At 40.6% G+C, this 13933-nt stretch overlaps 1 protein-coding gene across 1 annotated transcript; it reads right to left on the minus strand.

The window, feature by feature from the left end:
- Positions 1–3189: 3189 nt before the first annotated feature.
- On the minus strand, positions 3190–6114 carry HAND2 (heart and neural crest derivatives expressed 2). Its single transcript, XM_050945415.1, has 2 exons — positions 5572–6114; positions 3190–3807 (listed from the first exon to the last, which is right to left on the minus strand). Exons 1-2 carry the CDS (start codon positions 6112–6114, stop codon positions 3709–3711), a joined length of 642 nt encoding a protein of 213 aa, XP_050801372.1. The 3' UTR covers positions 3190–3708.
- Between the last annotated feature and the right edge of the window lie 7819 nt (positions 6115–13933).

Genomic DNA, 13933 nt, shown 5'->3' on the forward strand with positions numbered 1-13933 from the left:
AATCAGGATCCGGATTCCTAAATCTGGAGTAACTCCACCTAATTTACACTATGGATTATCACGAGCGTAATTGAGAGCAGAATCTGCCCCATAAAATATCTCAAACTACTCATTAGAGTTTATAGCTTAAACAAGACCCTTTACATTTAGTTTTAAGAATCATTAGTGGTATATTTCCATGTTATTTTACATTAAAGTTGTCTCCCTTTCTCGCCTCCAGATTCTACAAACTCTTACTCACGTGAGTAATTCTTCTCTCTTCAGTAGTCGTACTGAATTCATTAGGACTACTGCATGATTAAGGGTTTATAGGACATAATTTTAAAGTAAGGTATTTTTCTTATTCCTCAAAAGAAAAAAAACGAAGGTTGTTTTTGAGGCAGAGGACACAGATAACATTGTGAATTTTTCCCCCAACTTAGATGTATTATCTAAAATGACAGTGAGGTACTTAAAATATTGTATAAATACTGAAAATGTTCACAAAACGTTTAGTTTGACAACTTATAATTTATACAGTTTGCTTTACACCTCTGTTTCTCATTCTTAGCTTTTCCTCTCAGATTACCTGTAGAATAATATGGAAAGGCCTAGTAATTATTAACTAGCAAGAGTACACTGATATTTTCCCAATACCATCAGTTCATAAGTGCCTTTATATCAGCGAACAGTCTGTGTCACTGAGTAGCTATCAAGGAGGGCAGACGTGGAATATATGAGGAAGCAAATATGTTTAGTAATGACCTTAAGAACCTAGATACAGTTTCTTTTAAAACTCTTTCCCAGAGAGCTGGCCGTACGGCTGTGGAAAAGCTTCTGGTTCACCATTCAGAATGTTATCAGCCACACAGCTCCTTTAGGAGATGTGGGGCCAAGGCACACTGACATCCCAATCTACCATCAATTTACCTTCCACCGCCCTGCTTCCCCATTTAGCTTTTAACGTCAAAACCTACATTTTTGTCGGCTCCGGCCTGTCTAGGGCTCTTGTGATTTAGCTCCAGGAATGATTGCTCCTGAGAAAATGGCAACATCCTCATTACCAAGCAATTAAAATAGATCCCTTTTAGCGGGTCCAAGGGTGCAGCCAGTTTGAGAAATGAAATGCAAAGGGAGAGTTCATTTTCCGTGTATAGGAAACGCCAAAAAGGCTAGTATCTTCACAATGGCATCCTGAATCTGCCAGAGAGGCGCTGGGTCGTTGTGCTCCGATGTAGCCAGATACAGATTACAGCCCTGCATGGCGCTGGAAGTAAAAGGAAGCTGTTTTCCTGATCGAGGAAAAGGACAGACCACAACGAAAAAGTAGTTTAAAGAATATTTTCACTAGTGCCTAATGCAGCAAAACGATTGGCTTGTGCTTAAAGATCACACATTAAACGCGTGTATTAAACACACAGCCAATGGTATGGGGATTCAGTTGATCGATAAAACAACCAGGTATTTGCAGACAGTTACAGGGGAATAATTCTCTAATCTGGAGCTGTAATTAGTAGCATCTCGATACGTCTCCCATTGTAATAGCTGCACCATTGGAGCCTTTAACCTACCTTGGCAACATTAGCAACGTCAAACACAAATAGAGCAGGGGGAGACCTTCCACTATCAACTGGGAAGCTAGCAGTGAAGGAAAAGAAAACAAAAGGGAGACTCTTCTCTTGAAGGGTTATAAACAAAGGCAAGTGTCTGTAAACAGAACCCTACACCCAAACACAAACCCAGGCAGCCTGGCCCGAAGGGAGAAAGGGCACATCACTTTTGCTTAGTTGTTCTAACCCTTCAACCTTCCCATTGTCAGAGAGACTGGCAAACGGTGTAAGGGCTCTCTTATCTTTTTATGGGCAATTGCAAATCTACCTACTCTTATTGTAAGAGCTGGCCACAAGCCACTTAATTAGGCACTACCATAACCTTGTAAGAGAGCCAGATTGATTTAGGTTACATTCGTGCAAGAATCCTGAGGCCACAAAAATATTAAACTGAGGTTGATAGTACAGATAGAAACCGTTTCCCATAATCCCTGAAAGCTTCCTAAGGTAAACCTCTTGTTTAAAAGTTTAACAGTTTATAAGGCTGGATTTCTATGTGTAAATATAGTAGGAAGTGTGCAGTCCTCAGAACGCTGCAATACACTCAACATTTGCTTTGGTTGGACTGGCAAGGTGAATAGTCAATTTCGAGGAGTGGTGATGGACAAAGACGGTAGTTTTTAACTGTTCAGATACAAAGGATGGAAGATGGGATTGAGGGAAGCAATTTTACGTATTAAAAGTAAAGGGGCCAAATCGCAGGCAGTTGCTAGCCTGGAGACAGGAGAGGATAAAAAAAGATGTGCTCACTCTGGCAGGCTGGAAACGTACGGCCCAGGAGAACGTTGGGAACCACAAAGTTAACATTAAGTTAATTGCATCTCATTGTAAATTTTGTTTTTCCTTCCAAATTCCTTGCCTTGTTCACTGTTTCTTACTGGACGTAAAATTACCCGTTACATAATCACTTATAGCAAAGCTCTAACCTTCCTTTGCGGACCCTCAGTCCTAGCCCATTGAGGTGGCTGGAATCAAAGTTAAGAGTCTTCTCTATATAACCCCACACAATATCTTTCTCGTTCCGGGCTTCGCGTGCACTCACCTCGGGAAAACAGATAACTAGCTCTGGTTGCAGGAAATAAGCGCCAAGAAAGATTTAATCAAGTCACAACACTTCTCTCTCCCTCACGCACACTTTTAATTTACAATTTTAATATCCAAACTCCTAAAATTATATTTCAAGTGACTCGTGATTCAAGAACTCTGATTAATGTAGGAATGTTGTCTTTCTTAGGAAAACATGCATATCAGTCATTCTGATTTGATCAAGGTTTGTACGTATGTCCATTTCCCGTTAGCATTAAATCTCATGCCTGGAAAACACTACAAGGAATTCATATTTAGAGTAACTGTATTTTTTCCCTTTAACACGCGCACTGCTGGTAAGATCCTTTCCCGCCCCCTCTTTTCATTCGATGACTTGCTTAAAAATAAACTTAGAGGCAATCTTTATAATTTAGTTTACTTCTGAATATCTTAAATATTATGAAAACTATAACAACGTTGTTATTTAAAAACATTTGAGGTATAAAACATAAAAAGATTTTTTTTGTAAAAAACACACACAGTGGTTTATTGAATACTTACAACGTTTACACCTTCAATATTAATTAAACTCCACTTTTTCCCCCCTTAAGGACGGAAGTGCACATAACAAATAGCTGCTGAAAACATTTTCAAATACTGAACGACCACAACAAAATTACCATAGTAAATACCAAGCCAACTGAAACATTGGTGCAACTGTTTCTGTTGAAATATAATTTTATAATCCCATGAATATTTATATCCAAAAGGCCAAGTATTAAAGATACACTTCACATACACACTAATGCCAGGGAGTCTTTTCCCCCCTTTCTTTTCTATTTTTCCCCGTGTGTTCTATACAAACAGAGAAATAACATTCACGAAACTATTGAGACGACATTACCCCTTACCAAGCTGGAGTTTCCTCTTCATATTAAAATATGGAATGCTTTTCTTCGAATATCCACATTTTGGGGGGTGGGGGAGAAATTGCACATAAATAAACTGGATGATTCCAAATACAAAGAGTCCTCAGATCAAATCTCTCTAATGAGTCTAGGAGATTTCCTTGAGTTCTTCAGTCTTGCAGCGCTCATTGCTTGAGCTCCAAAGCCCAGACATGTTGCGGCCAGCCAGTCCTCCCTTTGGTTTTCTTATCGTTGCTGCTAACTGTGCTTTTCAATATTTCATTCTGGGAAGACAGCGTGCAAAAAAAGAGAGAAACAAAGCAGAAGTTTAGAAATTATTTTCTTTTACCTTTCGTAACCTCCGCCACCCACTCCTTGTCTTCTTCCCCCTCAGAAGAGGGAAATCCAAAGCTAGCGACAGAAATCGACGAAGATCTATGCAGGGTCCTGCAGAGGCCTCCAAGCTACAGGACAAACTTTCGGCTAGAAAGCTTGACAAACAAACGCCCGTTTACTGGCTTTTCGTAGAAAGCTGCGGGTACTGTAAAAAAAAAAAAAAAACCCACACACCAGTTTATATGTTTCATTCTTTGCAAAATAGCGACTGTGCTGTTATTTTGCACCGATCGCGACCGTGGCAAGAGCGGCTCATTTCCAAACGTAAACAAAGCTTCTTCAGGTTAAAAAGCCACCTACAGCAACAGCCAGAATAATCACAGCCTGCTGCTTTTCATTGTGGGCTTCTTCAGGGTTAAACGGCCCTCCCCGGTCAGATCTCAGGAGTGTATATTTTATTTCAAATATAAAATACATTTATATATCATATGGTATACACATACACTTGAGGTTTCAGTGGAACATTAACTTATAAGAAGACCCGAATTACAAGCAGGTCAACGATGAACATTCTAGCTAATAATGTCAGCATACCACTAAATAACACCATTGTCAATACATTATGAGAAGTGCACATCCATTCATACAAGGCCCGATCCTGTTGTGTTCATTGAAGTCAAATCCCTATTGAAATCAGTGGGAATTTTGCCTGCATAAACCATTAGGCCTACACCAAGAGTTAACATCCACATAAAAAATCACTTCTCCTTAAATTAAAAGAAAAGAAACAAACAAACCAAAACAAAAAAAACCCAACCCAAAACCCAACAACAAAAGCATAAATCACAATCAAGACTAATCTACTGTGAACCTGTGGGGCTGTGCATTATTTGTCAAGGATTTAAAACTGTGCTGGAGTTAAATTCAAGTGGTACATGCCTTCCCTATGAGCAAAGTTTCTTTTATTTGAACAGATTGCAGGGTGCTTCTGCTTTATGAAAGGTTGCTTGTGGACAAGACAGAATTATTATTAGAAATTGCAATTCAAACAACACTGTGGGGGGAATGGAGTAGAGGAGGTACTGAAGGGATACTAATGTAAAATAAAGTATACAAAACCATATTTTATGATTAAGACATTCGTTTGCAGCTGCAAGGAATGGTTTAACTATTATAATCTGACCCTACACCCGAGTTTGCTACAAGCTATATCAATTCTGAAATATTTCTATCACACAGCAGATGCCAGTTTCCCACCCCAATACATTTAAATTTTAAAATCACCCCCGGTCACTTGGAACAGCTCCTACACCGAAGTGAATTGAGTCTTCACTTCCCTTTATCAGTGATAACATATATTACTATGGGTACATCCATTTATGCAGATGATAGGTACGCGTACATGTACACACCATATATCATACTCGAAAACCCCGTAAACATTCATTCACAGCCATTAACTAAGGCACACAGTATATGTTACCTACATCAACTTTCCTACACGCAGCGCTAGTATATTGGGGCGTGTGTGTGCTGTGTAACACCATGATGTATTTAATTTGGGATCCATTCTGTGGGATCTGGAATGGAGCCTGGCTGACCTAGCAGCCTCTCCCCAAGCCAGCTGTGCCCAACACATCCGGAAGAAAGGACGAGCCCAGAGTAATCCCTCGCAAACAACAACAACAGCCTCCCCCTGTGGATGTACTGACCAGCTCTTTCTTCCTCTTCTCCTCCTTCACGTCTGTCTTCTTGATCTCTGCCTTGAAGGCCTCCGCCTCCCCGTTCTGATCGTCCTTGGCTAGCAGGTCCATGAGGTAGGCGATGTAGCTGGTGGCCAGGCGGAGGGTTTTGATCTTGGACAGCTTGGTGTCAGCGGGCACGTTGGGGATGCACTCGCGCAGCTCGGCGAAGGCGCTGTTGATGCTCTGAGTCCTGCGCCTCTCCTTGCGGTTAGCCGTGCCCCGGCGCTTCACCGGCCGCGGCCCCCCGAGCCCGGGCGGCCCGCTGCCCGGCGGCCCCCCGCCGTAGTGGGAGTGGTCGATGCCCGGCGCGCCGCTGGCGTACTCGGGGCTGTAGGACAGGGCCATGCTGTAGTCGGGGGGCGACATCTCCGGGTGGCTGCTGATGAGCCAGCCGTGGAAGTAGGGGTTTTCCTCGTGGCCGCAGCGGCTGGCGGCGGCGGCGGCTGCGGCGAAGGGGTAGCCCTCATGGTGCACCACGGGGTGGTGGGGGAAGCCCCCCACCAAACTCATCCCCGAGCCCTCGCGCACCCCACCCCCGCCCCGGGACCAAGCCTCCCCCCTCCCGGCCCGCTGCCTCAACCCGCCCTTCGCTGCGGCCGCTCCCCCGCCTCTTCTCAGCGCCTCTCCGGCCGCCGGCTCCCCATAGGGCGCTGCAGAGTCCCGCTCAGAGCCAGCGCGCTCCCCGGGCCCCGGGCGGCAGGCGCAGGGTCCCCCGGCCGCTCATGCGGCGCGTCTCCTCCGCGCGGGGCCTGGCGCTGCGGCGCGCCCACAAACTGGCTGGAGCCCCGCGCTGCCTCCTCCGCGCCGCGGCCCCCGGCTCTGCCTTCACCGCCGCGGGGGTGTGTGACACGCACCCGCCCGGCCTCCAGCAGCGCCCCCGCGCTGTCGGGCTCCGGCGCTGGCCTTGGGCATGAAAGGCTCTGGTAACGTTCCGCTCCCCCTTGGCCGGAGGCTGCTCACTGGGAGCCGAGCGCATCCATCCGCCTGGCCTGCCCCTCTCCTGCTCGCTCGGGGGCTGGGGCACCGGGCAGCCCGCTGGCCCGCAAGCAGCTCGAATCCCGCCCCGGCTGCTGGCGATGCAGAGGAGGAAGGTGGCGGCGGCGGCGATTCCCCCAGGCTTGGCGCTGCGCGGGGCACTGGCACAATTTCCCAGCACGATCTCCATGTACAGCTACATCTTTCGGGCAGCTCGTGTTAATATATGTCGTCAGAGGCTTCCTCCGCCAATCCCGCGCGGCAGGGGCGGGGCCCTCGGCGCTCCTCAATAAAACTTTTTGATGTTCGCGTTGCTAATTGCCGAGCTCCTCTTTTAGGATTGGCTGGCCCGTCATATCCCTAATATAATTAAAACAAGGGAGGAAAAAACTTTTATCATGGAGGCAGAGGTCAATGCAAGTGTTTAGCAGATGCTGTTCGGCAAAATCTTTCTAAATAAACTCATTAAACCAAAATATTGGATCATTTCAACCCAGGTACAGTATGTCGCCGAGAATTTTGATGGAAAAAAAAATAGCGACACGGTCAGTTCAGTTATTGCTTTACAAAGTGTTTGTGTGGAACTAGCAGAGAAAAACATAAGAACAGCTTCAGGAGGCACTTGCAGATTAACCAATGGCGATATACATGCACCAGAAACACTTTAGCTTATTGCTAGTTAATGCACACAAAGAGCTCACTAGCACTACGTTTTCACGCCGAGAGAAATGCAGTTATTATGGCTACTCATTGGACATGAGTTTCAAGTACAAAACTATTGGATCTGACTTTAGAGCAACTGACTTCTACAAAAAGCAAACAATATGGTCAGGGAGATGGTTTTCAAAGAATGAGTTGCTTTTAAATAAGAACAATAAAAACAAATCAAATGATTCTCTTCCAGCTTGCTAAGTTAATGTACATACCACGACATCTATTCATCCGAGCCAGTTATATGCCTGAAATCAGTTGCATGCTTGTTTAACTAGCCTGATTGGTAAGTAACCGAATATTTTTTACAGCATGTTCTGAGCTTATTTTCTAGTTTTTACTAACAAATATATAAATATCTCTCTGCATTCCTCCCTCACCAATAAAAAAACAGACATCTGTGGAAAGCAGGTTTAGTTATCGAAAGGGAATAGTTAAAGTTTTGTTTAACAGTCAGGCCCGGAGGAAATCTAGTAGATATTTAGCTATTTTGGTTTTGTAATCTTGAACACATTATAACAGGAAAATGAATCTCAGCTTGTAATTCACAGGGAAACTGGTAACTTGGAGGCGAGACTTGCGCCAAGAAATTGCTGTCATCTTCAAATGGAGCAGAATATTACTAAATAGCTGTGAAATATCAAATACTCACCCTAGGTGTCTTGGCTACTGGATAGAGTGCTTTGGTGTATATTAGAATGCAATACTACAATATAGTCAGTGTGGAAAAACTGTGTCAACGGGAGCTGGTGAGTCGTAAATTAAGAAAGAGAGATAGAGATGCAGGAGTTTGCAAGGAGCCGAGAAGAAACTCAAATCCAGTTGCTGCAAATGCTCAGTATGATACCCTGAAGATTAAGATATATTTGGTTAAGCAACGGAGAGTATCCACTTTGGGAGAAAACAACAAACAAATGCTTCTTTCTGTGTATTATTATTCCGAGGAGTAAAAGCGGATTTAAATAAGAGCTGTTACATTACAACAGTGTATTCAGGGACTGCTTTCTAGTTTTCACTATGGCTATAATGCAATATATTTGCATGCAAAGAAACGATAAGGAATGTAAAGAAGAAGAATGCGATATTTACGTTTGTTGGCACCATGCTTAGTCTGTTTAGCTTGTTTCTGCTCTACAATAATGAAATCAAGAACTGTCTTTCCGGTTAAAATTTGCATTGACACAGGCAGGAGAAAAGGCCAATTGAAACAAAGAGAGGATTGTTGTGGTGTGAAAACTCTCAGAACAATGAATCCCAATACATACATATGTTGTCCAATCGAGGAATATAGACTTTAACCAAATATGTACAAATAACGATAAAAATTAAATGCATAGTTGATATAAATATAAGTATATGTATTGATATGTACCTGGGTGTAAAACTGTATATGCAGTCTTATTCAAGGGTTTAAAACTTTTTATATTTAAAGCCAGGATACTGAAAATGGTGAGCTCAAATTTTCAGTATTTGAAGGAAACAATGTATGTACAATACTGGCATTTTACACGTGAAAAATGACTGTGTGTATAATATGCCAATGTCGAAGCAGATAGATTAAAAATACTGTTTGAATGTTGCAGTGAATCCAGTCTAGTGATTTTCTTTAACGTTTTGCTACTTTTGGGTTAAGTATTTTTGGTTTATGAGGAGGATATAGCCCTGCAGAGAACAAATGGGTATATTTGTTTCTAAATCTCCTCCCCCCCCAGTTAAATTGTGCTTAATTGCAATGCTCTAGGAGCGTTTCAATATAATTCTGGATGTGTTGTAATTGTGCAAGTTTCTGGTGAACCGCTACTATTGTCCCGATAACATCTCAAGTGATGAAAGAAACGGAAAACATGAGGCAGAGAAAAAGTAATAAAAGATTCTCGAGATACTGATCTGAACATCAGTCCACAAAGCTAACATCATTGTTCCTTCATTATTTCTATATAAAAGACTCGCTAAAGTTAAGTGCGGAACTGGATTTTAAATACAAATTTCCAGTACTTCTTTATATACAAGTTATAAAGTATATTTGAGAGCAAATGCAGCACGTGTGTTCTCAAATGTAAGTACTTATACAAGCCCTCCTATGATATTTTGATTTGCGATAGTCTTTTTCTTTCTGACCAGCGCATATGAAATCTCTGCAGCTAAAATTGATTTTTAAAAAAGATTTCTTAGCTCAGTACGTTTCCTATCATAAACATAAGTGACACACAGTTTTTTTTTAAAGTAATACTTTGTTTTTAAAATTCGTCTTTCCTGATATGTCACTGATTTAACTACTAAAATGGTCGCAAGTCGGGGGGGGGGCATCTTTATCTAAATTATAAACAGACGGATATGTACTTGCTCGCTGTAAGTAAAATATCTTGGTGCATACAAAGCTGAGCATGGCTTTGACTTTTCACATGCTTTTCATCTCTTATTATATTGCAGGAATAATGCAATAAGTTAGGCTGCTGCATCCACTGGTTAAGTCTCTTCGAACTGGATGAGCAAGAAGAGCAAGAGACGAGAAAAGTCTCTTAATAATATACTGGAACTGAGTACACGGCATTTTGTCATGTAAAGCTCAGCGGATGATCTGTGCCAGCAGGAGGAATCCTACGGAGGGCGCAATTCAGCAGCAGCGTCTTCACCTTCGCTGAGTGAAATAAGTGTATAGCCATCTGCTTTACAAGACCTGTGCACCAGAATCTGCAGCCCAAAGAAGCAAAGCATCGCAATTGTTTTTCAGTCCCAGTGGTTGTCATTGTAGTTCATCATATGTGCACACACGCTATACTCCCCAAACAGCCAGAAAGCAGCTCCAACATTTATTTTGCATCTTACTTGTCTTCCCCTCCCTCCCCGCGAAAAGATTCAAAGTGCACGATAGCAGTTCGAGAAACATTTTTCAGCTTGGTCGTGTGTGCTATTTTTGAAAGCAGTCAGATTTAAACTAAATATTTGAAAAGAAGTAGATAGCTCATGGTTTTGTGAAAAATACTGACCTTTTCATATATTTATTTTCTTCTGTTTACTCAAGATAAATAAAAGTAAACAGGCCATAAGGGTTTAATGAAATTAAACAGGCCAGAGGAATAGAACCCCATGTTCTGTGTTTTAGGAGAAAGACATCCTAATAAGTGTTGTCCTTTTCTAAACCCTATTTTAAATTATTTTTAAAATAGAGAGGTGAATTTAACAAACCATCAAACACACAAAAGCTCCTAGGGGTGGGGGGGAGGGTTAGTGGTGGAGAGAAGTAGATTAAACTATACAGCAAAGAATCAATGGAATCTACAGCTTTGAAAACTGAAATATAGTATAATACCTGGTAAATTAAAGCATTTCGCATACAAATGTCTTCCCTAAAGAACCAAATTCATCCAGCATTGCCCAATTCTCAACATTAGTTTAATAACTTAAAAAAATAATGATCCATAGTGTACATTGGCTGGATAACCCTATTCTGAAAAGCCTTACTAGCAAGGAAGTAGTTACCCTTACTCAATGGGACACTTGTCTTGAGTAACAATAGCTCATGTAGGTAAGGATTTGCAGGATCGGACAGGAGAGGTATCTCCAGCATCTTTCTTGAATAAGCTTTTGAATTTTTCTATTCTGATTTTAGAATGACTTGCTTAGAAGATAGTAATACACATTGTTCCTAGTTAGGCTCTAAGTAATCTAAACAAAATACACAGTTTTAGTGTTTAAGTTCTCCTTTACTTTATCCCTCCAAAATATTATGGAACACAGAATCTTGGCTTTTTGAATGTGGATTTAAAATCTGGCCAGTGGCTGGAAATGTTTAGATCAGGTACCCCCAGCTTCTTCTAACTACAGTACCTGGCTGGGAGCAGACAAGAAGAAAGATGGAGCTTTTTTTGTGGGTGGTTAAAAACTGAGGCCTTTACAAGCCAACTCTGGGTTTGACCCCTTCACCTCATTGGAGGAACCAGGGTTCCCTTTATCCTTGTTTGTGCCCTACCTACCTCACAGCAAGTACTGTCTCCTCGTGAATCGTTTGAAAAGTTTAGACGTGTTCAAATTTATAGAGTGCATAATGTCATTGACCTGAGACCAAATATATTAGAAAGAGAGATAATTCTCAAATGTATTTTGAAGTGTCTAAGTACCAAGTGCCCTATGGATGGCAATCTGCATGCTACTAAACCTCCTTTTAGAAGTCCATAAACTAAATTCAACACAGAAACCCTGCATAATATGGAGTTTTGAAGGGACGCTGGAGAAATCTCATCTGAAGTCAAACCTGTCAATTCGCGTTAATGAAAATAACTCTTGCCACGTTAGTTGCACTCAGTTACACTCATGCAGTCACATCATTGATTTCAACGGGTCTAGCAAAGGGCAAAATTTGGCCCTGTAAGTCTGCTTTAATTGCTGTGGAAGGACGTATAGGAACCCTGGTGTTCGTTACTATTATCAGTACTGAAGGGTGCAAATATTTAAGGCATGATAATCTGTGCCATTAAGTGTGTATTTTATACATACGCGTATATAAACCCCAACAACAAGATAGCGTTCACTTTGTAAGTTTAAATGATGTGCAGCAAACACACGAACATACCAATTTTACCTCCGCATGTGCGAACAATTATTCAAAGATTGCTTCTATTTGGAACGAAGGATACAGAGTTGTATTGATGCCACTTAAAAGAATTTAAGAAACCCAGTGATCCCCAGAAGAAGAATAAAGCCTTCATAAAATAATCTATTGAACAGACAATATTTCTTATTGAGTTTGTGGTGTTCACATAGTTTCCCCTCGTTTAATATTGTTTGCATTACCGGGGGAACTGTGTTTTGAAGCTGCTTTTAAAATGAGTGCTGATGGGATTGCTTAGGGGAAAGGAATTGTTTTGATCAATAAATATTTTTCTGTTAAAGTTAGGTTTACGTGCTTGCGGGAAACAAAGATTAGCCTGACATTCCTTTGGTTGTATGCTAACAAAATATAAGCCCTTTTTATTAATGGAGACACTCAATTTAGCTTTGGTTTTAAGCAGTGTTCAGAGATAAAAAGCAACCTTACTTGACCTAAAAATATTCCACTGGAGCTTCGGAAAGTAACTGTAATTTTGCCCAAACTGCCAAAATGTTCACGTCGTATTTTCTGTGCCACTCGGTTCATCTACCTGCTGTAACATATTGTGCTATGACTTGCCCACTAGTTATTCAAATACAAAGACTTGTGGTTGAAAGCAGCTGCCTACAGCAAATGTTGTGCAACATACTTGTTCAGAAGCATCAGTGTGTTTAGCTGCATCCACCACAATTCCTATATATGTATCTAAATGTAATTGATCTAGTTGAGTGACGTCCTTTTTGGTAATTTGGATACACCAAGTCTCCAGTTAATGACACATAATCAGCCTTTAGGTCGCTTGGTCATTCTCTTATTACAAACCCCTCCTGCTCTCTCTGATCTCCTTTCAAACTAAATTTCACACAAACAAATAAAGTAAGACAGAGACAAGGGAGAAATATTGGAAAACTTCTGATAGAGCACTGTAAAAATTTGAGAAGAAAATCTAAAAGAGGATAGGAAAGAACATCTTATCAAAAAGAGAGCATTGTGTACAAAACTTGAAGAGCAAAAGTTCTGGCTTATGTTAGAAATGACACAAAATTAAAATAAAAATAATTACTAACAGAAATGTCATAACATAAACACAGAAGGCAAGAGCCTTACTGGAAATGTGCACCAGTAGTGTAATTTATTGTTATAGATTTTACAACTGATATGTGATTCGAAAAATGTTTCTTTGACTCACTTTAACCAGCAAAAACTTTTTATTTTTTACACTTATTTTATGAAAGCGAAAGAAGCAGAACAGATTGAGAAATAAAGATCAAAAATGTAATTTACTTGTAAAAATCTATAGAAAAAAATGAAACGACTTCATGGACATAGCATTGTGTTAATTTGAAAATAAAAATCAATATTTTGTGTAACCAAAGATCTTAACATTGTTTTTATTTTTATTACCAGCAGGAGTTAAAGAACCATTTTACTAGATACTTTAAGAATATTCTTTTGATCTGCATCCAGGTGAATATTTTCCATCACAAATACTCTGTATGTATTATATGTATATAATAAACAATGCTACTTCACATATTTATATAAATATAGATATACACATAAGTGTAGCTATAGAAAGACATATATGTCTTACATAACATTTTATGTGCCTTATACACTGCCTGAAGTATATGTAGAAAAAGATTTAAATATTACTAAATTAAAGTTGATTAACAGATTATTTAAAAAAAACAGTGAAAGTAGCATCATTCAAGTGTTTGCATTTAGACAAGAATTCTGAAACAGGACTGAATTCCACTCTATTATTCAAACATTAGCAATTGACGCATCATTATCAACATAAATTTTTTCCAAACATCTCATTTGTATTTAATAGCCATAGGATTCAGAAGGCGATAATTGAGCATGTAAGTAGAGCTTTTGCACCCTTTAGGAGACTTTACACAGGAAGAAAAATTGAGCAACTAATACACTGGAAGGAAACTCACAAGGCCTCAGGTATTATAAATCTTATGTGTTCATTACATCCACAATCTTTTTAGGCATTTCTAGAACACATTTTCAACCACATGTGAAAAGTTCAGCTAGAATATT

This window comes from Gopherus flavomarginatus, chromosome 3 (genome assembly GCF_025201925.1).
Source record: "Gopherus flavomarginatus isolate rGopFla2 chromosome 3, rGopFla2.mat.asm, whole genome shotgun sequence".
Taxonomy (NCBI): Eukaryota; Metazoa; Chordata; order Testudines; family Testudinidae; genus Gopherus; species Gopherus flavomarginatus.

What these genes read in the sequence shown, in the direction of transcription:
- HAND2 (XM_050945415.1), bottom strand. Translation starts at nt 6,114, where the DNA reads ATGAGTTTGGTGGGGGGCTTCCCCCACCACCCCGTGGTGCACCATGAG. An exon ending in AGAAGAGGAAGAAAGAGCTG is followed by an intron (nt 3,808 to 5,571) that starts GTCAGTACATCC and finishes CTGTCTTCCCAG; the next exon opens with AATGAAATATTGAAAAGCAC.